Consider the following 27,004-nt stretch of genomic DNA (forward strand, 5'->3'; position numbering starts at 1 on the left):
TTCCTCACAGTTTCTTTTGCCCGAGTCAACAAGTCTTTTATAATCCCGATCCATCTTTTCCTCCAACTCCCATCAGCCGCATCGATCTCGTTCCAAAAACAAATATATATAATCTCGTTCCAAAAACAAATATATACATATATATGTATATATGTGTGTATTTATGTCTCAAATTGAATATCCTGACTACGAGTACAAAACCAATTCCTGTGGTAATACTAAGAGGGATCATCGATGTTAATCACATGTTTTCCTTCCGATCTAATTCAAGACTCTTTTTAACTAAGACCCCCTCTTTCTTGATTTTTTTGGAAATGATTAGATTCTATTATTATCCCAAACAAATTCTCCTAATTGAGATTAAATCTTTTATGATCCAACGGCTGCCAACTCCGGAGGAGTGGTTCGTCGATGCCTAGGAAAGCGTAGTCCAAGTAAAAAGGTTACCGCACGAAATTATTGCAAAAGGTTGTTTGTGTTTAGATAGATTAAAAAGAGGAGGATAATGGCTTGATATCAACAAGATTGTTTGCAAGATCCGAGACACATATCATGGAAAGTTCACCGCATCCCAACACAAGATCAGTCGATTATGCCCACATGAGAAGAACCCGTGCATCAAGGCATGCATATCTTGGTAATGCAAACAGAAAACCATCTCCACTCCACTAGGGTTAACCGAGCTTCACATGTAAAAACCTAGGTGGATTAACTCAACACGTATGCTAGTTCTCAAGTCAGTATTATAAGTATATCATTATCTATACAATCGTAATCCAAAAAATTTCATGTTGGAACCTTGTTGAGAATGGTCCATTGGATAATATGATGCCATGGTGTCGAGAGAACGCATTTGCTATTGATTTTTGAGCGAGAGTTGCATGGTTACATCTTTCTTATGAGCCTAGAAATTGATTTTGAAATCGATAGGGAAATCCTATATCTACAATAAATGATAATAAATAAGAAAAATGAATAAATATCATCTCAGTAATAATGGCGCATTATCAATTTTTCTTGTCTCGAATATTTTAGGTAATCATTAATTGGAAATGCAATTTCTTCACATACATGAAAAGGGATATACATGACCAAGACCAAACTTGAGAGCACAACTTGACAACCAACTTTCTCCCCCCAATAAATTCTGAAATGTCGCTTTCTATTTAAAACTGTTCTGACCAGCATTCCCTCATTTGATGGTTCTTTTCAATCAAGGGTATAAAAGTGACCCTGCCCTAACATCTTGCTTGTTGAGATTAAACATTCATGTCCGTGAACATGAACCACAACTAGAATTGGCTGCAACTACGTGCACATCGCCATCTCTAACTTCTTCCGGTCCAAACCCAAGAGCATCTGTTCTAGATGAGGAGTGATTGCCATTTGAAGTCCAAGCTAGGTCGATAAAAAAGTGTTGTTTTCTGGGCATTCGCGGATAAGCTCGATCCATGTACTAAACCCAGCGGTTATGCATATGCATGTGCAATTTGATGTGTTCAATCTTATACATGTTTGTTGAAGGGCTATGATTTCCTCCGTTGTGGTTTGGCATCAATTAGTTCTGTTTTGTTAGCATGATGTATATCAAACTGGTCATATATATCGCCCAGAGAGCTACATATATGACCATCCTTTTCTCTTAACTGTATTGTTTGTCCTCATATGATGAAATTATGTGAAGAAAAGTCCACTTTTGGATATAGGTTCCTTTCACGAGATGAGAACATACATTAGAGATAATATGTGAAGCGAAGTTTCACTTATCCCACAAAAAATAATTCTGTCTCAAAATCGATTATGTATCATATAAAACTCCTAAAGCCGTAAAATTTCTTCCAACTTAACACGGTCCTTTTCACTTTCTACGGTGCTTCAAGAAAAAATGATTTTATCTCTCTTAATTGAAGAGACAAAAGTACTAGCATGGAAGCTTATCGCTATATTCACCTTTCCCGTTTACATAAAGTAAGAAAGGTTATATATACGAGAAGATATAAAAATAATCCTCAAAAAACGATAAGTATATCTTAAATGATCTGAGATAAAGACATAATTCGCGAATCAGTCAAGTAAAAAAAGTGATATGACGACAAAGCTTTTTGTCTTTATTGAGTTCAGAGGATAAAATTGGATTATCTCCGACGTATATGTTTGCGGCATTAATACTAAAGTGGATGCAGCCCCAGGGATAAGTCCCACTTAAAGTAGATTGCAATGTAACAGATCTTGGGATTCTCTCCTGAGCATATGAGCCAATGTGATGTGTAGGAATTATCAGCATCACCAATTTCTGTGAGCCCTAGTTCAAGACCGTACGGTGGTGGTTTAAAGACAGGTCACGTCCCCTTGGAGAAGGAAACATCCCTAACCCTAGATGTGCCCTTTGGTCCATCAACATCGCCCCCTTAAAGACCGCCCCTCCCCTCCAAAAAAAAAAAAAAAAAAAAAAATTCTTTGCCTTGTTTCTTTCTAGGTTTTCGTTTTTTTTCCCCAATATATATTTTTTGATAATATTACTAGGTATTCAAAATTTCAGCTCCATTCATAAAATAACAAGCGTGACCCACAAAGTCCTTTTGAATAGGAGACATTGGGGCTCGTAACACAATCAACTCCATCTAAATCGAATACGCTATATTGGTTCTTTCTAACCGAACTTTTACCATAATAATCCCCTTGTCTCACCTTCCCTCTCCTAGCCACATATCCTAAATTCTCATATAGCAACGGTCCAAAAGGACTTTCTAAATTTGAAAAAGAAAATGTTTAAATATGTATATGTATCAAACTCTTTTGGGTATTTTAGGCTTGGTTGTGTCAATGTCATATGAGGATACAAGATACCCTTTTATTTTACTTTTGTTCCTAGCGCCATTGTTTTCCACAGAAAGGGAAATGACTCCCTTCCTTTCCTAGTTAGCTTTTGGGCTATATCTACTTTGAGATGGAGTGACTTATGAAACTTGTAAGTGGTCCTAGATAAAGGGGCTCGATTAGGTTTATATCTTTTTAAGATATCTGACCTAACAGTATATGGAACCCATATTCACATGCATACCAGAGAGAAAGTTGAGAGCATACTACAATGGGTAATAAATAAATTATCGAGCATATTAAAAATGCAAAATAACATGTGTGAGTTTCTATGGAAGATTTTGGATAAAATCACCGCATCTCCCTTCACGAGCAACTTTAGGAGCTAGCCAATACATATGGATGAAATGGTTCGCGTGCAATCGTGGGATTTAAAGAAGTTGAAAATTCAGATATGATTGTTAGTAATCAAAAGTTGAGAAAATAAATAATAATAATAATAAAAGAAGAAAGTTAAAGTACTTAATGTGCTAATACAATGTACTGCACACACATATATATATACACACACACACACAACACACACACATATATATGTATATATATAATTCACCTTAAAATTAGGTTGCACATGATACTATTAATGGATGCGCACCTTGGGGGCTGAGAGTTCTCAAAAAAATTAGGATACATTTGATTATTGAAATTCCTCCTATTTGGGAAACATTGACCGAGAAATGCCCTGGTTAGGTTACCCTTGTTTGCATATTTTCCGGAAACTGAAAAAAAATTTGGAAAATTGAAAAGGACAGAACAGAATACCTTATTTTACTTCGGATTTCAGACTGACATAGCAATAGCAAGGAAACTGAAATTTACGAAAGATTTGTTGTTTCTATTTAATATAGACTGTAATGAGATAATGAGGGAAAACAAAATTATCATATAGAAGCAATATTTTAAAGGATTTTTATTAGCTTCACATTATTTGACATTAAAAATAATTTACACATTCACCATAAGATGATTAACGTTTAAAATATTACAGTTACAAAGCTAACTTCAGACACACATATCACTTATCTAATAATGAATGTGCACAAATATATTTATGCTCACGATGAACCTAATAATAATCTATATATTTAAACTAGGGGTGCCAAAAAAAAAAGCCTAGATAGCCCTAAAACTTAGACCAGCACTTAAAAAGCCTGGAGGGCTGCCATTTTTGGCTATAGGCAGGGCGACTCTTGCCCAAATCTGATGAGGGCTAGCTTCACCTAGTTGTGGTTGTTAAGGGTGGCCTCGCCCAAGCAAGGCCTCCTTGTTAGATTGAGCAAGGGTGAACTTGCCTAGCTCTCATTAGTCATTGCCCAAGACCAACCATCGGCAAAAAGAAAAGAAAAAAAAACAATAAAAAGAAAAAAATCAGTAAAACTTCAATAAGTTATCCAAGTTAGTGTCGGTATGCCATTAGGACAACTGGTGCTAATTGGACCGTTATGTCAACATTTTCTGATTAAAATTAATTGGATTGACTCAATTGACAAAACACGAAAAAGATTTATGACTCAATTGATACCATTGAAATTTTTTGGACTAAATTGACATAAATACAATAGGTTTTAGATTTTTTTTTTTTGGGGAAGTTTTTCTGAATGACATTAATACGCCCAAACTTTTTTCGTCCCATATGTACCCCAAAGTTGAACCATTGACCCAAAAATATCTTCATCACAATTCCATCCATAATGGTTGTTAAGAATCTGATGTCACAGCATGTGTGGACAAAGCTAGGGGAAGGTTACTGTAAGTCATTGATACAAAGTCCCATGTATTGGTGAGGCACAAAAAAAAAAGTTCGAGATATTGTTGTCCCACGAGGCAAAATTTAGGCTTTTTACTGAGATTATCCCTTCTTAAAAAGAATCGGTAGAAGTTATGTGGGCTCCGTTATTTGGCAAATAATGAGACATATTTGGAAGATGTTTTTTAAGAATTTTTTTTTAAAGGAAAATGACAATATTTTCTAGTATTTAGAAAAACCTAAAAATGAACCGGAAAATATTTTCCATCATTTGATTTGAAATTTTTTATTTGATTTTCCTAAATAGGCATACATTATTTGTGTGCTAGTAACTTGCGCATGGGTAGCCAAAAAACTAGGTACAAGCACTAGAGTCTCTAGTTTGACCAGAATAGACCTCAAACCAAGTGCTAGGGATGGGGGCATGAGCACCCTGGTCTTAAGCCTTGTTGATGGACCCAAGCACGAGTACAAGGGTCTCGAACCCAGTCTCAATAGATCTAGGCGTGGCCTTTGTGGACCCGGGCCTAGGTGTTGGGGATTTGAGTTTGAGTACCCAAATCTCGCGTTGGCTTTTGTGGACCTTGGGGCCAGGTGTTGGGGCATTGGGCACAAGCTTCGTGGCTTCAGGCTCCGCTTGATCACCTAGGCATGGGTGCCGAGGTCTCGGACTCTACCTCGATACCCATGAGTGAGGGCGCCGGGGATCTAGGCACGGGCATCGAGGTTACGAGCTCGGCCTTGATGGACTAAGCTTGGACGCCGAAGACCTGATCCTAGATGCTAGGGATTAGGAACTAGCGTTGAGGTTTCTGTGCTCAAACACTTACAATATCAGATCTAAGCAAATCTAATCTTATTTTGAAAAATGATTTCCAATTTTTTAAAGAGGAATTCAATTTCCTAAATTTAAGTATAGTTTTGCTATTCATTAGGAAAACATTTCTTGTGAAATAAACGGATCCTAAGCTAAAACTTGTTCTCCAAAACCAGCACACATCCTTGGTCCATAACACAAAGTTTCATATGACAGAAAATTACACTAAATAAATTCCCGTGCGGATTAAACCACTAGTGACTTCCCATGCATGGAAGGTCACGGTAGGTATTAGAGAATTTGCAAGATAAGGACTCCCCCAGATAATACATTAGGTACAAACATTAAGCTCTCTTCTGAGTAACTTCCCGTATATTATTTTAGCCATTTTTGACCAATCAATACCCTAGCAGATCGAGAATCGATTCTTTTTTCCAAAGGAGACATGCTCCATTAATTAATACTGTCCCATTTAATTAGTATAATTATATCATTAGCATGGTACATTCCGGTCCATCGAACACAATATATGAGAATCTTCGCATCGATATAAAATATTCCATGTGCTGGTTGAAGCCGGGACACGAGATGCCATAGTGGGGGTTGCTCAGTGCACTCATTGCTTGGAATGTCTACTAAAAATTTAAAATTCGATTATCAAACGCAGTTCCAAAACACCTTGCTTTTTAATAATTTAAAAGCGTTTAATAGATATAAATATTCATTGAGTTAGCTAACTTAGTGTCTACAGCGAGCCTTATGGTCTCTTGATTTTCATGTGATTACATATTTAAATGGGTTTAATTTAGTGAAATTGGGGGAAATTAAAAAAGGTGGAACCAAAACGTATTTTGAGTGGGTGACAAGAGGATCACACCATTCTTTCGCAAAAGGGTGCGCATTGGGGTCGTGAAATTTCGAAGAAAAAGGACGATGCAAATCTCATCATTGCGGGGTTGAAGCTTAAAGATGGAGGAGGGTATCATCATGACTTTGGGAATGGGGGGAGATGGAGAGCGAGATTTTTAGGCGTGAGAAAAGGGTGGGACAATGGGCAGTATAAACTATGTTGCAAATGCTCGAGCCGTGGGTGGATTTTTTTTTTTTTTTTTTTAAAGAAAGAACATTTTGCAAGCCAACCACAACAAAGCATCTTGTCAAAGATAATTAAGGGAGATAATTTATCGAATTAAGAATTTGGGGGGCAAAATTGCAGCTAAACCCCTTGATTTTTTGGTAAGGCCCCCCACTTTTGGAAAGTTCGCACTTTAGTCCTCTCGACTATTCTTTTTTCTTTTTTCTTTTTCTGTGTTGCTTTGTTGTGAGAAGATGAATTGAGTGGCAGCATGACATAAAAGATTCCTAATTTAGAGATGGGAAATGGTAGCCCAATTGGCTATGTACAAAAGACGTGTGATGGCTCTCCACGACTCCTATGCCTAAAACTTTACATCGGATACTCTTCACAGATGGACTGATTTTCGAATATATGGATAGCATCAATCAAGGGCGAGAGCAATGGACTAATTCTTATTGTTAGGCAATAAATTGGCAATCCTTTACTAGTGGGCCAACCCCGAGGTTGGCAACAATTATACTTTTGTTATTTGACTGATATTAGTGAAAGGTTGTTGATCGTGACAAATTAAAAGTTCAAGAGAGTATATTGTAATTTCCTGTAATTGAGGGGGGTGAAATGCAATCTTTTCAAAATTAATGGACAAAGAAGCTTTTTTTTTTCTTATTTTATTTTAATTTGGAGACTTGAGGGTTTGAAAGTATGAATATTTGCATGCATTATGCAAATGATGGAAGACGAACCATGTGCTACGATTCTATGTCCAGGCTGGTGTTGGACCTGAGAAGATAAGGGTAAAAGCCTCCTTTGTCACATTCCCACGAGTCTAAAAATGATTTGCATTAACTAGCTGCAATTTTGCTGACAAAGGAACCCAAAAAAAAAAAACCGATCTAACTTGAAAATTGGGTAATCGTCAATGAATTTCTGTAAATTCATGTTTAACCCACGGTAATGTGACATTAGATTGCTTTCTTTTTCCGTCCATAGCCAAGAAATTGCAAGATGTAGCGATCACTCTATTATGTATGAAAGAGAATCCGTGTTGCGTGCTTTATCAATCAATACAAGTCCATCTCTTAACCACCATAGTTATAATAAGTACTAGAGCTAAGAAACTAGTATTCCTAAACTCGACCGTCACGGTCAGGTTCGTTAAGCATTTGCGCTGCCGCGAGAGAAGGTATCTTATGCGACCGTGGTCCGCGACAACGCCCTTTTTTTGCCCATATTTAAGATCTCCAACTAATCGGATTCAATTCCAATCAATCATCAAGATATTCCTATCACGGTGGAGCTGCAATCTTACTGGATCGACCTTTCACGAAGATGGGCCCTCGAGAGAAATGAATGATTGACGGGACCGCGTCGCCGGAATCACCGTACGGAGCCCTAATCTGGTCCGTTCGATTGCATCCATTTGTTTGACGGGCCCATGTCCCATATCTAGTTGTTTCCGTGTTGTTTGCATATGGAGAGAGAATGAAACAATGTTATGTGGCTTGTATTCTTTTACATGTTTTAGGTTCATTGACATTCTTGTCTTAAATGTCTAATAGCGTCCCCCTACCAGATTTGATCTATGCATTTATGTGTTCTGTTTCCCGTAGTTGTCATGTTGCTCAACATTGCATTGCCCTCTTCCCCTAGATATAACTTTAGAGCAAAAGCCAAAACTTATATATTCAATCATGGATTTCTCCGTTGGACTTTGATTTCAATCGCTCAAATGCATGAAATCTCTCTTCTTCTTCTTTTTATTTTGTTTCGTTATCGATCAATATGATTATAATATTTACGATCCTAGAATTTTGAGATTTAAGATGGACTCCTTTCTTGCTTTTTAGGATAACTTAATCATGATCCTATAAGATTATCCATTCTTAGGCGTTTGATTTTTTGAGCAATCTCTAACCCCAATTTCTTTGTCCCATTTAGAATGTATTTCGACTCCCTATTTTTTATATAGTTCTCAGGACATTTAAAAAAAAAATCCTTGTTCCAAGATATTTTATCTTTACTTTTATCATTAGGCTTAGACATTACGTTGGTAATTTTTAATCGTTTCAAAATGGCCCTTCTTTTGTAGAGAAATTATTTTCTCCACCTCCCTTTTAAACCCTCCTTATTCAAACTTTCTTGTTTTTTGTGGTGGGAAGTCATATGCATGTTTAGAGCAAATATTGGAACTCCATCACACATTAGGGGTGAGCAAAAAGAACCACTTGAACCAGATCGAATCGGCTAATTTTGAGCAGTTCCTAAAAATAACTAGTTCCATCCTGTTTGCCAGGGAAAGGTTCCTCGACAAAATCTTTCACCGAAAAGGTAAATCTTCGGCTTTATTGTTTGCGACGGATCCTATGTCACTCCGAAAAGGAAGCAACCAATCTAAACTAACCGCAAAGTAAAGTGCCGGAAAACAGGAGAAAAGTAAATGTATGATTGAATGTAAACATGCAATAAAAGGAAAGATAACAACTTGGAATTGAATGATCGTTTGTCGATTTGACAAAAAGGTCATTTACAATGAAGCCTCCTTGGCTATTTATAGTGGTAATCCACATATTACCGTTTGCGATTACCGTTTCGATATCTATAATGTTCTAGAAGTCTTGACTCTTTATTGATAACCACCCTCCTTGCCAATGTTATCGCTCGACTCCAGTAACCGCTTCCATCTTTATCTCATCGGCTTTGGCAAGCCCCTTGTCACATTATTTAAGACCCCCATTTATCGAACGTGGCATCCTGGCCCATTTTTTTGTGGATTTCTATGTTTTTGGGCCCGCTTTACTCTCTTCGGCTTTCAAAGACCAATAAGCTAATTTAGGCGCCAACAAATCCATGGTTTTAAGAGTGGAACTGCCCATATTCAAACCATCCAAACCAGATTGATTATTTTTTTATTTTTTTATTTCTTATAAATCTGGGGAAAAATAACCCTACTCGCACTCCCATTTGGCCTCCTTGCCCAGAGAAATCCATTCGTCCATTGTCATTGCTGAAGTCATTCATCCAAGCCAAGCCAACCCTTCCATCCTCTACATCGTCGTTTGCGGCCATGGAGGTGCCGTCATGGAGGTGTCGTCATTGCCAGCTCCAGATTGGAAAGTTCGCAAGCTCCACATCTGGACTAGTGGAGTCGCCGGCGCAGTTGTGCAGGCTCGCTTGTCCAAGCTGACCCCTCTCCGTCGTCGCTCACTGCCATGGACAAACTTGCCATCCGGAAGTTCTCGGGCTAGATCTGGAAGCACAAACCAGAGCTGGACCGTCCAAGCTGAGCCACTCCCCCATCGTCCAGGCTCGCCAGATCTATGGCCGAGCCGCCTCACAAGCCACGGATGAGGCCAAATCTAAATGCGCAACCACGAGCGATGCTGGAACAAGTGGCTTGGCCTGGAAGCATGAGAGGTGCTCTGCCGATGGCAATGCAAAGGGGAGCCGCAGGTTTCATTTACTCACCCCAGGGGTAAGGCCAAACTAATTAGCCCGGTTTCAAGATCAGATGACCTGGTTCCTGGATGGGAACCAGACCACCTAGGACTGATCATCCTTATTAGACATTCTCGTGCTAGAGAAACAATGCTAGATTCTAGAAACATTACAAAATAAATGAAATAGCGCACGAACCAAGCTTTGATACAAGAGAAAAGTAATAAAGAAAAATCCTAAATTTATTGTAATTATGTCTATTTAATTATAAACCTTTTGATTATGTCAATTTTGTCCTAAATGTTTTTATTATTTGCCAATTGAGTTATTTCAGCTTATTTGGACTGGAAATTGCTGACATTGATGTGGCCATCTTACGAAATACACTCTCATATGCTAGAGAAACAATGCTAGGACAAGGATGTCTTATCTTAAACATGAATTAATTCAAGAAACATTACAAAATAAATGAAATAGGGCATGGACTAAGCTTTGATACCATGTCAAAAGATGCATGATGAATGTGAATACTATATCTTCATCGAATCTTTGCATCTGCTACCTAGATGGGATATTTTCCTTTTGAAGAGCGTAGATAACTAGAGGAGAAATAATCGACGGTACCAATCAAAATAACATAGTCAAAAGAAGACGGCCACTAGACATCCACTAAATATTTTTTGCTCACTTTGTACTTATTCAAAAATTATTTCAAGGGCATCGTATATTTGACATTTTATGTCACCCCTCCTTCAAGTTGTAAGCAAAGTCAAAGCTAAATTTCTATGCTTACAGTGACACTGTCATTGCTCGCTGCGATGAAAAGCTATTTTTACTACAGTTTTCCATAATTGATTTAACCTTACAAACGTGTGCCGTTAATACTACGCAGTTGCAACAATTGTACAATTTTAGCAGCTTGCAATAGTCTCAGAAGGTGTCCCTCCCTAATTTCAATACATGTCATTGATGTTTAAAAATACGAGAAAGAAGCAAGTGGTCGAAATTGGCGTCGCATGTCGCATGATCACGACGTGTCCCAACTCAGCCATGCTGCGAGCCCGCAAGCCTGAGCAGGCAGGCTCGAGCATTGGCCCGCAAGCTCTTCACCCTACACAACAAGTCCAATTGATAATCCTCGGCCTAGATCAACGGTTCAACCTTGCCTTGGCTCGGTTCAGCGGTCTGAGTCCATTTTTCTATCAACCTCCGGCCCCAGTTCATGGCGGCGGAGCTCGAGCCCTCCCGATCTAGGGCTGGAGCTCGACACCGTGATGGAGATCGAGGCTATCGAGCTTGAGCGGGGGGGTTGCTGTGGTTGATGGATGGTGACATTTACTCTGATCTTCATTCGACGACCGTCGAGCAATAGGGAGAGACATTAATATTTGTGAAGTTATCATAGAAAAGCCCACGTAACGTTAGCTTCGGTCCAGCCCAATTTAAGTCCATTTTTTGGAACCCATCACCACCAAATCCATACATTCATTCTCCTATCGGCAAAATAGAAAATGTCAATCTTTTTTAGATAACATTAAAAAAAAATAAAAGATATGACATGCGTATTTCATTATTCGATTTATTTGTGTGTGGATATCACCAGATCCATACATTCATTCTCCTATTAGAAAAATAGACAATCTAATTTTGATTTATAATTTATTAATAAAAAAATAAAACAAGTATGACATGCGTATATTCATTGTTTGATTTATTTGTGTATGGATATCGATACGGAAAGTCATTTCGAAATCTTGGATTACAAATTTTTTACTCTTCTTATTAATAAATACTATGTTCTCGAAAACACCAACATGAACAATTGCCGCGTAATGCCGACATCTTTTTAAGTTGGACAGGGTAGTTACTTTGCAATTTGATGGAAATGCCGAGTTATAAATTCAGTTTTATCTATAATGACCAAAATAAATATAAAATTAACCATAGAAAACCCTAAGTTAATATATCTATGATAAATTTACCACAAACTAATTTTTAGATCACAAAACACAATAAATTAGTATATTTATGATAAATTTACTAAAATTAATTTTTAGGGTACCAAAAAACCCCTCAAAATTGTGCAATCACGATATAGTTATTCTCTATTAGCTTCCGTTAAATTTTACCGTGAAATTGCTTATCTAAATAGCACATAGTATTAAGTCAATTAATATGACAAATGCACGTGAAAATTTATATTAGTTTGGAGTAAATATATCATAAATGTATCCATTTGAGGTTTTTAATGACTTAAAATTAGTTTGAAAATTTGTTAGTGTTACACTAGTTTAGTGTTTTTTCTGATTCAAAAATTAGTTTTTTTATAAATGTACAAGCTTGGGGTTTCTCGTGATACTATAACTAAATATAGGAATAATGATACAAATGATTCATAAAATTTGACGTAATATGTAATGTACTTATTAAAATTTTAATTTATTTAATATTGTCTATAAACTTTAGCTTCATGTTCATTGTAACCCTTGAACTTTTAATTTGCATAATATGGTCCCTAGACTAAACTATATAAAAAAAATTAATATAGTCCTTCTATTAATTCAAGATCAATAACTCATTGAAAATTTCACAAAATTCAGGAGGTAAATTGACACATGTCAAATATCCAAATATCACAATGTACAAATTAAAAATTTATAAATTATATTGCACATTTTGCTAAAATTTACAAATCATATTGAACATATTAAAAGTTTATGGACCATATTATATATTAGGTGAACGTTCGAGAATCATTTGCATTATTTTCTCATAAATATAATAGCTTTAGAAGGCAAGTCCGTGAGCGAGCCGATTGAGGCGACAGACGTGGAGACGTGACCCGACCGAACCGGTCGAGATTCCGGTCGGAGATTTTCGGCCGTAATAATGAGTTTCCGTCTGACAACCAGGCAAAGTGCTTGATGAGTTTCCGTGCCCGCCCCGCCCGGTCCGGGGCGGGCCCCACACACCTGTCCCGTCCACATCATCACCGCGGATCACACGTGTTCATTGCCGTGCCGGGCCCACGGGTATTGATTGGTCTCGCTCTGTTGTCATCACACGGAATTTTATGATGGTTCGGTCGTGGGGCCCCCCCCCCAGCGGAAACCACACCCCATCTTCCGTTTTTCTTCCCCCTCTTTTTCTCTCTCCTTTTTCCTCTCTGAAATTGGAAGCCATACGAAATCAAAAGTCGGTACTAAATTAAAAGACATGTTCGACCAGAATAATGACTAAAATTATACGACATGGATGGGAATTCATAACTATGGGACCAAAACAATGCATGCTCTTACATTCCCTTTAGCACCCCCCCCCAACCCTTTTTTCCATAAATGCCAAAACAAAGTATACTTCTTTTTTCCGAGAAAATAAAAAAGAACGTGTAATATGGGTACTACTGATGTGCGCACCTGTACTTACCGTGCTTTGAATCGCAGTGAAATTCACGACTTAGGCATTACATATTATGACTTGTATGTAGAGATTATGTGTTTTTATTGAGAAGTTCAATTTGAAAATTTGAGGTATTAAGTAGAGAGATTATGTGATTATGGATCAAGAGTAACACATGGAATTTGATTAACATGGTGGATATGCATGATGAGAGAGACGACACCCAACTCCAATATCGTGTTAAAAACTTCATCCGATCATATGGACAAACCAACAATAAGAGGTGAACTTTTTAAAATTTGAAAAGTAACCAATAAAATAATAATAAAAATAATAATAATGAAATGCAAAGTCGATTAGAGTACAAATTACCTTGATATTACTATGATTAACCCATTATAACATGCCGCTCATGCAAACAATATATAAAAAAAAATCTCTATCCTTCTTTTCTTTTTTTCACATATGTAACACGCTTTTTCATGGAGGTGTGTGTTGGAACCATTTATAATGTAAAGACCGGATGCGTGTCCTAGTAATAATGCTCCACACGTCTCTCGATTGTCCTTTCGTTCATATGGTACTCATTCGTTGCGTGTTTTCGACAACTTTCAAGGATCGAATTGCATCATTGAATTGAATGATGTTACACATTTCAAACACCCATGTAAAAAATTGATTTACATAATTCTTTTTTTTTTTTGGTCGATAAATTTTCATAGTTCAAATAGTGATGCATCATATAGATTTTTGACTGCTTAAATACGAGAATAATTACTTAAAAAAGTCATATACTCTTTATATAATAAATAATTCAGTTCTAAACTTTTTAATCTGATTAATTTAATCTTAAACCTCTCAACAATTTGTAAATGTAGTTCTAGAAAGCACTAATGTGGATGATGGCTATAAAACATTCATGTCAATATTGGTCGTATCATGTAAAATGATTAGCGTTAATTGAACCGCTATGTCGGCGATTTCTCATCCAAATTCAGCCAAAATGATTACATTGGCATATCGCCAAAAAATTTTAAGAATAAATTGACAATATTAAAAGGTTAATGACTGATGTGGCCACTGTGCAATAAGATTATTGACTTTTGTGGTAAAATTGTCCGGAACGATTACATTGGCATGTTGTCGAAAGGTTCTAGGACTAAATTGACAATATCGAAACCGAATTAACCATCGTACAATAAGACTTTTCAGACTCTTTTGGCAATCAACTTTAGTATCCCTGACATTACTCTTAGCTAAAATAGCAGGGAGCGTGTGCTGTGGGGCTCATGTGGGTCAGGCATCGATTAGAAACACATGAGTCGGTCCAATATCTTTTATAGGTGTGGACCCTCGACTGTCGTAGTGGTCCGGAGAATGATAACAATTCTTTGCGGGATCGGAGGATTATAATAATAGAGAGATGCCCACGGATTTAATGCGGGGGAAGCCAAGAGGTGACCGGTTTTGTCCACAAGTTCCTGCTTCGTTTTTTCTCATGGATCTGTTCGATTTCTCTTTTCGTGGACATGTCTAGGGTTTACAGGGGACCACTTATAATCAATCCCCTTATTAAAAAAACTTTGTGTTTTCTTTTAATTTTTCAATCTTGTGCATGGTACGTGGGGTAAACCCTAGCTACCGGCTGAGAATGATGTCTGCATGTTGGGCCACTGTTTGTATTTTTCCGAGCAATTTGGAAAGATCGGTTTGAGTTGGTTTTAATTGGGAGAGATCCGATCCCTTGATTAAGTTAGATGAGATGCCAAAGAATCGCTCATCAAATCTTACACCTGCTCTGGTTTTGCTTCGTCTAGTCTTGAAACTACCACTTTGCATTTTATGACAAAGCTACGTCGGCAAATAAACCCTAGCTCTATCTGGTCAACGTTGAAGCTAGAAACCACTTTTGCGGCCGCCGCTGTTTCCATCGCTGGTCGTGGACGATGACCCTCGCCCTCTCTCTTGCACTCTATTGTAGACAACGGACAACGTCAGTTTGGCCACCGTGAGTGGCGTCGTGGATGCCAGGTACGGCCACGACGAGTTCGTTGACATAGAGAGAAAGAGAGATATCGACGACATAGGGGCGGGCCGGCGAGGTTAGAGTGGTTACTGTTACGGCTTTCTGAATTTGTGGATTTCATGGTGAATGAGAGCAGTTTAGTGATGTGGTAAAGGCATTTTGAGTGAGGAATTACAGACTTCTAAGTAAAACTAAAGGATTTACTCACGTCATATGTGATTTGGTGCCTACATGGAAATCTTTTGTGCATAAAATATCATGTGGACTATAGTCTATGAACGGTTTAACCCTTTTAATTTTGAGTCGCAGATAGCAACAGACAAAATATAATATACTATAATATAATATAATATAAATTTACTTTGGAATTGATATAAAAGATGGGCATTGTCTAATGTTATTATGTTTTTCTTAAGCTGCTTCTATGTCCATTAAAAGAATTATATTTCAGATACTTTTTACTGGTCTTTTAACTCCCCCACTCTCCATCCTTGCAAGGCTCAGTAGTCGAACGCAAGTTTGGCCGATTTGAATGTTCCCAGCAACATGTGCATGTGCATCACCAAACCCTAAAGTCACGTCGTATTCAATCATGCAGAACTCCAGTGCATCAAAAAAGCTCCGAATCAGATTGTACATTCACAGACCTAATCGGAAAAAAGGAAAAAAAATCCAGTTCAGATACTCCGCCTCGGCATCACTATCTTCTTGAGCTGTTTCCTGTGGCCCAAGTCAATGCCGAGCCCGATGAAATTAAATTCGCCGATCGTGCACCACAGAAGAAAGCGCATGGCTCCAGAGAGGGAAAAACGACGAGAGAGATCGCCTCCACCACACAGGCTCGTGTGCGAGATCACGCGCATTGCTGCTCGTTTCGATCTCATTTCTTCGACGTTGCTTTCACGACATTCATTCAGTGCTTGCTCATCCGCGCATACAGCTAGCGAGAGCATTCGTACAAGGAGTGGTTGTGCATCTTGATGTTTGAACTAGCCATTTACTCGAGCTTCTTCGGAACACACAGGAGGATTTCCATCGCAATTAGTCATTTTCCAACCAATTTCTGGAATTAATGCGTTCTGGGACGATGCATTCCCATTTAAATATATCTATGATAGGTTACGTGTTGGTCCGCCTGAGAAAAAAAAGCCTAGAAAAATATTTGGCGGGAGCAAATTGAAGGTCTCAAGGTAGATAAATGTCCAACTCAATGCAATGTGGTTCTGCAGAAGATTACATCGGATCACACTAACCTGGGCTAAAAGCGAGGTTGTTCCTCGGTTCATGCACTTATCAGTGAAGCTTATATCTGTTTAACAAAATTGAGTAAGATTTCGGATACAACCAGCTTCAACTAACTCGAAATCTACAGAGAGACGACATTCGCAGAAAGTGAGATGTAATTCGTTTGTTTCTGCAATTCCTTTGCGTTAGAAGTTGATCGTTTGTCGATGGACAAGGATCCTTTGAATTTTATGCAGTAAACTATAAGATGTGAATTACTCCCTTCAAAGATGACACGTTAACATTTAGAATATTCAATGGCTTAGATGTGTTCTCCTTTTTCTCTCTTTTCCTTTCTTTATCTTTTATTCCCTTTTCCCTCTTCTCGCTTAACTTCTTCCCATGACGATGGCAGAAGTCCCGGCCAACTGTCGTCCACCAACCGTCGTCGCTTGCACACTTGCCACAACAGTCTCCACAAAGTGCAGACGATGGTAGTTATGCCGACAGGAGAGATGGATAGATCATGTGGTCATCTGGCCGGAGATTGTCTTCGAGCAGCAGAGGTAAGCAAGGGAGGGCATTCCGGTACAATCAAGCTATTTTAGGTGGCATGAACTGATGTGGACCCTCTATTTAATTTTCAATGTATCAATCCTTTATGCCGGTAGGTTAACCAAAAAATGCACATTTACGCTGTTATAAGTATAGTAAAATCCTGAAAAGAATATAATCGGATATTCGTTCTAATAATTTACATATTATTATTTACATCGGATGATCCACTTAGTAATATTTCTTTAGGAAAACCCTAAAGAACAAATTCAAGGACAGGTCATTAATGGCCCAACTTTTCGATGCACACGAGCGCCTGCAGAGATGGAGCCCGGGAGCTATCAATGGAATGTGGGGGGGAAGGAGTGTTTGCTGGGGAATGGCGATAGGATGGAGACGGTTCAGACCAGCGGACAAGGAGTGAGCCACTCTCTCTCCCTCGGGCACGTATGGACAACGTTTGCTTTTGTCTCGATTCTGCACCATGGGTTTTCCACCCTTTTTATCGGAAAATACATCTTTTTCTTTATGGCTTTCTCTCTTCTCCTTTTGACTTGGTTTCTCCCCCACTACTGTTGGTTGAGGAATGGCCTAACATTCGGTTTTTGCATGCAGAGATTTACACCTAACACATGTTTGCTGATTAGCCAAAACCCATTTCTTGTTCTCATCAAATTCGTTTCGGCTATCGCACTAATATGCTTTCCAGAGAAAAAATTTCATTTTTTTTGTAACCTAATGTTGTTATATTAGCAGATCTAGCAGATGCATAATCTCATTATAAGGGAGAAATGATGAATATTTTTTTTTTTTGAATTTTAAAACTTAGCTTAGGGATCTCACTTTAGGTCAAGGTATATGACCAGCAAAAGTCAATCACACCGAGCATCTAGTGAACAGTTCTTACGAAGACCCTTCTTTTCTTGTTGTTCTTCTCTTGTATAGAATATTGCATCATCGATAGAAGACTGTGACACGACAGGCTTAGGCTCAGAATCTTCTCAGTATATTTAGTTAGGAGACTTGATTTGGGTATAAGTACAAACATGACTATGCTTAGGCCATGCCATATATATCCACTCAAGTTTCTACTCGCGTTTTTCACCTGGTCGATAAGATTAGAAAGGTATGCAAGCCGAGGTTTGTCAACTAAATTAGTTTTCAGTTCCAAATCCTATATAAAACCTAATTTTTCTAATTTAGGACCATGTTATCTTTCCGTCTCTCTCTGTAGGCTAGAAGTTTCTGGCAACAACTTTTCTATACGGACGTCTCCCATATCTATGCTTAGTTAAGTTTGTATGTAGTTGACGTCCGCAAATTACGCTTATCAATCAAAAAGCATATTCCTTAAAAGTTTTGTATTAAGTTGTCGGGTCAATAGATATTCATGTCTCAGCCGTGTGACTTTTAATAAGCGAAGTCCCAATTATAGAGGTTGGTTATATTAGATTAAATTGAGATTGTCTTGCCTTTAACCCTAGTATAAATAGGTCTTTAGATCTCTTTGTCATTACATTGTCAGCTTCTGCCTTTTTTTATTATTTGGTAGGATTAGCTCCAAACACACACTAATCTGATATCTATCATGATTTTCATATGCGATTGAGAATAAAGTACTTAGGTTATGTTTAGTCGTTTGGATTTCTAATAAGAATAGATTTGGATAAAATAAGATATGAAATTCATAAATTTTGCTATATTTTATCTACTGGTTGGTGAATCGCAATAATAAAGACAAATATATTTACATTACATCATATACATTATTTGGTATAAACAACGTATCGATGTAAATGAATCTAAAATTCACAAATGGAGATAGTAAAATTTCTCACGACATTTTTGCCTACTTTATTTTTGTTTGCTTTTTCTTTTATTTTTCCTCTCTTTTTTAAATAAATTTATTTTCTCCCCTTCCATCATTCTCTAATAAATTTTATCAAATAGTAGAATGTATATATGTAATAAAATTTTATTAAATGGTAAATTGTATTAATATACCTAAAATACTAAAATACCTAAAATATGCAATTAATATAAATAATATATTTATATTTGTAGTTTGAATTTATATTATAAGATAGAATTATATTTGAGTATACAAATAATATAATATTAAAATAAAAAATAAATTTTTTTGTTATTTTGAATTTCTTATATTAGACTTCAATATTATTTATATTGGAATATAATTTTAATTTTGTTAATTTAAGAAATTCGTTATTCGAAAAAAATAGCTTTTTTATTATTGATATTAGAATTTTTATCCGTCTTTATATCACTTCCCTCATTTAATAATTGTATCTGTCCTATATTTATTTTATATCAAATTTTATCCTGTCTTAAATAGACGCTAAACATAGGATCCTAACTAACAAACGCAGTCTTTAAATTCTTAAACCTTTTGATAGAAGATGAAAATATAGCTTATGTGGACATTCTATTATTAGTCCTTAATAACCACACAATTCTCGAGAAGCAGTGAGCTATAAGTTTCCAATTATTCACATTCTCGACAAATGCAATAATTAGATTCCTCATTATCGAGATAATTCATAATTCTCATCAACTTCTTCAATTCCACCTTATTAGAATTAATCATTAGCACGGTGAGAAACGTGCTTGTAATGTTAGGATAAGAGGGGGTAAGTTTCAAAATTGCACCAAACCTAACCAAAAAGCCAATTTAACCCCACCTCCCCCAAATAATAATTATATTAACAATAATCGATTTTCAATTAAACCCCCCCTCTTAAATTAAACTTAAAGGAAAGTCCTTTTTTTCCCCCTTTACCGAATATCAAATGAATCAAAAAGTCCCACACGCTCATGCACTTCCCGGGTACCAAACACCAATGTGGACCCGATTCACATGGGTCATCATTTCTTGATTCCTTCTCTTGCCTTCCTTTATCATTACCTTTTTTTCCTTCTTTTTCTTTTATTGGAAAAGAGAGGGGGGAAAATAGGGGAAACGAATGGACGGCCCTGATCTCATGTCCCGCACGCGCCGACGGAGGATCTGGGCCGTCGGATGGGGTCAGCAAAAATTAATCCATATGGGCGGCTGTGGACTGTCCCACCCTTGTCCCCTGGCTGACAGCACTTGCCCCGATGTTGCTCCCGCTGCTGCCGACACCCTTCCCTTTCCTTTGTCCCTAATTCATGCATTCCATCGCTAGAGAGAGAGAGAGAGAGAGAGAGAGAGTAACACGGCACTAAACCCAAGAATTGCTAACGATAAAGAAGGGTAAAATTTTATCTCTCTATCCCTCTCTGCACTCCCTCTCTGACCCCTTGTTTGTCATCTTCTCTCCTATAAAAACACAGCTCGCCAGCTTCCACCTCCCCTCACAACTCGACATCTTTCTGCCTTCCAAAGACTCCTTTTTTTCCTTCCTTGGTATTGTCGTCGCAAGAGACTTGGTTGAAACCCAGATCTTGATTAGCTTTCATCACCAGACCGAGGAATTCCCAAGAAAACCAGAAAGAAGAGAAGGGATTCTGGGATTTTTGGTTGTGTGAGCTCGGAAGGCGTTTCCAGAAAGCTTTGATCTTGAAGGGGTTGAGCCGTAAGGCAAAGCATAAGATGGGAAGCGGTGGTGGTGGTTTTGAGAAGGATCTGAACATGGAGGCCACTGAGCTCAGGTTGGGCTTGCCGGGCACAGCTTCATCAACAGCAGTAACAGATCAAGAGCCCGAGGCTAGGCAGGCGAGGAACAACAAGAGGTCGTTGGTCGACAGGCGCGAGGAGGAGGCCTCAGAGGATGCTTCTCGGGCTCTTCCAAAGGACCATGACTCTGCTCCTTCTTCAAAGTATGAGTCTTTATTAACCCTTTTGTCTACGATTCCTTTTACCACTTCTTTCGTTTTGGACGTGAGCTAATTTTCTTGACGTGAATGTTTGCAGAGCACAAATCGTTGGGTGGCCGCCCATCAGATCTTACAGGAAGAACACCCTTCAGACGAAGAAGACAGAGGCTGAAACATCTTCATCTGGGATTTATGTGAAGGTGAGCATGGATGGAGCACCATACCTCAGGAAGATTGACCTCAATGTCTACAAGGGTTACTCGGATCTCCTCAAGGCCTTACAGAACATGTTCAAGTTCACCATTGGTAAATTTTTGTAAAGCCCTTCCCGTATTTTTCTCGGATCTGAATCGTTTGTTGTGTTGAAAGTTTTGATGCTGTAGAATCATGAGATGTTAATGTTGGGTTTTTGTGATCTTGTGTTCCAGGGGAATATTCAGAGAGAGAAGGCTACAAGGGGTCAGAATTTGCACCCACTTATGAGGACAAGGATGGTGACTGGATGCTTGTGGGAGACGTTCCATGGGAGATGTTCATGACATCTTGCAAAAGGCTGAGAATCATGAGAGGATCTGAAGCTAGAGGACTGGGATGTGCTGTATGAGGTCAGGCCCACAAAAGCCCCCTAAAGAGAAAAGGAAAACAACATGAAGGAAGATTATAGCCAGAGGGAGAGATTTTCAGCTTTGGTTGTTCATGAAGGATTTTGTGATCTTTAGACATTGGTGATCTCCTGTGGCTGGTCTTCACCAAGGTTGGAGTGATGGGTCTTCAAGAGAGATGATTTAAACCCAAAAGAGAGAGAGAGAGAGAGAGAGAGGGTGGGAGGGAGGGAGAGAAGCATAGTGAGTTAGCTGTGCATTTCTGTAAAATTTGAAGCAGTATTGTATGGTGGCTTGAGCATATGTTATGCCAATATACCATTTTCTAGCTATCCTTGTCAGGGATAAAAAAGTTCATACAGAGGTATTTTTTGCTTGATTTGTCTGTATAGAGGGGAAGTTATCAGAGTTTATGAGTTAATGTACTTTTCATCATACAAGTTCACACTTTAAGCATAAAGAGTAGAACATCAATTTTGTTTTGGCTTTTCTTATTTTCGAATTTCAACATGAGATATAGGTGATCTAATTGAATCCGTATCAATTTCCATTGTTCTTGTTCTTGGACATTGAACTCAAAACTTCATCAGCTCCAGATCTGACATTGATGGACCTAGATCTGTAGCAAAATTATGAAAAATTGACCATTTGGCTGAAGGTTCTGATTTACCTGGATCTGAGTTTTAAGAGAGGATTAAGCAGATCTGCCATGAAACAAATTTATAAGAAGCTCACTATGTTATTAGCTGCCTTCATCTGAACAAATTTGCAGATTCTTCCGGTATTTTTATTGTCAATTCCATTCCAAAACCCTTCCCCATTATAGAAGCTTGAAATATGATGAAGATCTTGATATCAGCAAAAATGGGACAAAGATTATCGTTCGGTCAAAAAGTCCATAACGCAATTATGTGATCTGAATGTCTTATGTTTGCATGTTTCTTCAGCCATGAATTGACACTTTTTGAAGGGATCAAATGGGCTGAAGACATGATAACCCTAATTGACGCAATGGATGGATGGATTTTTTTTTTTTTGGGTGGGGGGGCGCTGAATGGATGGATGGATGGATTGACACGCCATGTATACAGGGAATTTCATCTGAACTATGATTTACTTGGGCCATACCTTAAGTCAATTACAAGGGAGGACAGCAGTGTTCTTTTGCCTCATGAAGCAACACCTGAGACAACCTCATATGAACATTGACCAATTGACCACTACTTTTCTTCTTTTCATACTCTTTCGAGAAAGAAAATGCAAATTTTGTTAAGGGCAAGACCACAACTTCAAAGTCATTGCACCAAAAAATTTAGGTAAGATCTTCAAACAAGACAAACTTCTGATATGATGTTATTGTAGGATGAAAAGGAAAGCATTTCGACGAAAGAGCTCATCTAAAGCACTCGTTAAGCAATCAGATTAAAGTTTTTGATGCACCGACTCGCTTAATCTTCTTTTTTCATAAAACGTGGAATGAGGGTTTTAGAAATTAAATTATTAAGTAAAATTGCATAATCTTTTTTTTTTTAAATATATATATTTGATTCCACTCAAATTGAAAGCACATGCACTCGATGCTGCTTGTCTGCGAATGCGCATCATAGGGAGGCAATGTCTCCAACTTTTTCACAATACCTTTCGGCATGTTTATCTTGATTTGGCTGCCTCCTCATAAGAAATCATTTGTTGAAGATTTCGTTGTCCTCAGTATCTTTCTCCACCAAGCATCAACCCCAGACATGCCGCCTGAAAATCATCATCAAGTTAATCAAATAAACCCATGGTTAAGCCAAGATATTTATCGAGCAGACCGAAGATTTTTAGGGCTTCGCGCACACTGTTTCTTGACCGATAATCAGTTTTAATCGAATTTGATCAGCTGGGTGTGTCCCAAAACACGAAAAGGGAGTAGAAAACAGCTATATAATAAGGTGGAAGTTCATGTACATGTACTGAAAAGAGACCTCGCGCAGTATAAAGTAGATTAAAAATTTTCGAGTTCGCTAAAGCATCATGTTTTTTTATATGTACCTTCACACTGTGATGTATGGCCATTCCACGTGAACGTTACTTTTGAGACAAGATTCATTGAATTGGAGTTCCGTCTAAGGACTGGATCTATGTCCCTATTAGGTGACACAATGACACATGAACTCTCTCAACAGTGCCATTTGCCGAAGGTTACTTATTAAAAACAAACACGGACTGAATGTAAAGCTTGATTTACAGACTTTATGTTAGGTACTCACGACCTGTACTCGTTTTGTTTCGAAATATTCGATTTCACTTTTTGGAAAACACTACACCTTACCTATATCAAAATCGTACATGAATCGAATCTCTACGCGGGTCATATACGATGCATGCTCTGGTTCCCTCTTTCAATTTAAGGGGAGGTGTCTTCTTCATCACGTTAATGGTGCATCATATCAAAGCAAGATCCGACAGGTTCCGAGTATTTTCCCTAGAAAAGTCAGATTAATGTTGGCCTTTTATCGATGGACAGTCGAGGGTCTAGGAGCAGATCATGTGACTTGACCTGAACATGTCACAGGCTCAAACCGTGTTCAAGAAAGCATATGAACATGCCATGTTTAAGAATCAATCAGCTTCAATTAATCATTAATCTTGTTCGAGTTTACTCTTGGTCTTTTAGGATTCTTTAAAGGGGAAACAAGAATCAGCTGGGCAGAAGAATAAGTCGGATTATGTTAAGTCTAGAGTCGGTGAGCATGATTATTGCCGTAAGCTTCGCTCGACAGATTAAACACATTCCTAATAATGCGATCGGCGACGACAACAGAACTCTTTCATGTCCTAGATTGAACCACTCTCTAGCAGAACTGGTGGATCTGATAAAAAAAAACCAGAGAGAATAGCTCTAATATTTGGACAACTTTCCTGGAACATTGTCTTGACTTGAGGCACGTCCGGGACATGGAATCAAAAAAGGAAGAGTTCAATAAAAAAAATACCGCAAATGTTATCTTTTGAGCTACTATCGTTGAGATGTTCACCCGTTGTGGTCGGTAACATTGTATGGGAACTAAGTTTCGATGCTTGGTTACCCGTTAAATAATTCAGTTTGCATGTGGATTCTTGTTCTTCTTATTCCATTCGTTTTGAACACCATCACGCGTTCTTCGGACAGTTTTTACTTGGGCTTACATGTGAAACAATGTACTAATGTACATCACATCACTTAAATATGAGACCTACTATTTATATTATAGTTCCATACCTGTTATTTTTATTCACCTAATTGACTAAGTCTTTTAGGTTGAAAAGAACACCGCATAATCAAATTACTATTAAAAATTAAAACAACGGGACGTTTTTTTTTTGAGATAGAAATACTAAATAGTACTGTTGGAATAATTTAAAATACTAGCAACTGTCTTTAAGGCTTATTTTACGAAGATTCATGATTTTTAATGCACCATAATGTAGCTTTCATACTTATATATCACCTCAAATAAAGAGTAATCCTATCAATGGTGTATATTACAAACAATTATATTAAGAAACAAAATTTTCTACTAATTATTAATCAAATATAGCACTTAAGAGAATACTCTATGTAATTAAGAAGGAAAAGTAGATATTAGAACTAGTATAACAAGGAAAAAAGAAGAGGCCTTTAAAATTTTACAAACCCTAGATAAGCGACAAGCATAGTATATTGATTCTCAGTTTGTACCGATCACGAAGGCATTCGTCAAACTGATGTTTGAGGCAATGCAAGAAAAAGCTCGAAACATCAATTTGAAGTACAGCGAATCCAATCAGACCAGCTGTCAAGGACTCATTGTAGGCCCGTTTTGTTCCCACTTAAATGGACATAATAGAGCAATTTGCAATCAGTAATAACTTTGAAAGTTTGAAACCAAATGCTCACATTGACCTATTACTAACACATGACACATGACATCAATGCGATAAATTACAAGTGAAGACAGAAAAGGATTGATGTATTGCTAGTAAAAGCTGCATAGCCCTTGTGGTGCCTTTAGCCCTATCCTTTTTGAAATTTACCAACCACAAATACTAAAAGCAACGTATGCAAATATATAAACCGTGATCAGTTCCGAAAAGATGGATGGAGGAAAATGTTTTCCACAAAATTCATTTTCCAGGAAAAAAAAAATAGTACTTTTAAGTTGTTCGGCGGTGGAACTTGAAAGTGACAAGGAAAAAGCTTTTTGATGTCTACATCTTACTTTCAAAAATTATTCTCTCCATTATAATCATATTTTATCCTTAATATAAAGAGACTAAAATCGTATCAAAATTCTTGTCTAAGATATTACTACGCATGAAGTATGAATTTTTTTAATCAAAATAAAGCAACCAAAAAAAAAGCAAAAAATGGATTATGCAACTAATCAATGAACTCAATCTCTCGTTGCTCATAAAACTTCATGTGAGAATGGTTTTTCATTCCAAAGATACAGCCGAAGAGTAATATTATAGTAAACATCAAAACTAGAAAAGAAAGAGAAGAAAAAAAGCAATGAAAAAGAAATGTCATTATAGAATTAAAGACAAGAATATCATAAATTCGTATTTTCACGAAACTCTCCAGACTATTCTTCAAATATTTGACTCACATGGCCTAGTGAAAAATAATATAATCAAATGATGATTTAGTCCAACAGTTCAACGATAAATTATGCACTTACATATGATTCAAGCAAAATTAGTAATCATTTCGAAGAGAAGCTGAAACCAGTTGAAAGTTTGCTATGAAGAGAAGAAAAACTATAAAGGGTACCCCATAGAGACGGATGGAGAGAGAGAGAGAAATCATGTGAAAACTCCGTGAGAGCATGCATGTGAAAACTGCGATTAGAAAACGATTCCTTCTTTTTAGGATGGAGAAATCATTTTCCTCAATTTTAAGTGTGGTTGTTTTTCTTCACTGGAAAGTAATCTCCATTGATTATCCGCTTTTGGATTGAACACATGAAAGTTTGGAAAATCCTTTCATAGAATCATTTTCATGGAAGCAAGCACACCCTAAGTTTCTATGCTTTGTTGTCAGTTCGCATGTAAATTCTTGTTCTTCTTACTCCCGCTCACTTTGGACTCCACGCACTTTTCTTCGAATGGTTTTTACTTGTGCTTACATGTGAAAACACGTACTAATACGTGACACATCACTTAAATATGAGTTTATAGTTTATAATATTATTTGCATATGTGTCATCTCTACTCACCTAATTGAGCAAGGTTTTTTGAATTGAACTTTCTAATCGGTGTTACAAAAACCAGCTGAAGAAGCTCGAGCCATCTGTGCGGTAGCAACTTAAGAAGCTTTGAGATTCATCATCTCATCACCTTACACTTACCCTAATACTAAGCACAAAAGCCAGAACCCTAATAGAGGGGGGCGAATTGTTCAACATACTATATTTGTTATTGT

General features: G+C 37.5%; 1 protein-coding gene across 1 annotated transcript; it reads left to right on the forward strand.

The window, feature by feature from the left end:
- Positions 1 to 20,377: 20,377 nt before the first annotated feature.
- On the forward strand, positions 20,378 to 22,058 carry LOC104414583 (auxin-induced protein 22D). The gene is made up of 3 exons (XM_010025735.3): positions 20,378 to 20,977; positions 21,072 to 21,280; positions 21,403 to 22,058. Exons 1-3 carry the CDS (start codon positions 20,751 to 20,753, stop codon positions 21,576 to 21,578), a joined length of 612 nt encoding a protein of 203 aa, XP_010024037.1. The 5' UTR covers positions 20,378 to 20,750; the 3' UTR covers positions 21,579 to 22,058.
- Positions 22,059 to 27,004: the final 4,946 nt, after the last annotated feature.

This window comes from Eucalyptus grandis, chromosome 8 (assembly GCF_016545825.1).
Source record: "Eucalyptus grandis isolate ANBG69807.140 chromosome 8, ASM1654582v1, whole genome shotgun sequence".
Lineage (NCBI taxonomy): Eukaryota > Viridiplantae > Streptophyta > Magnoliopsida > Myrtales > Myrtaceae > Eucalyptus > Eucalyptus grandis.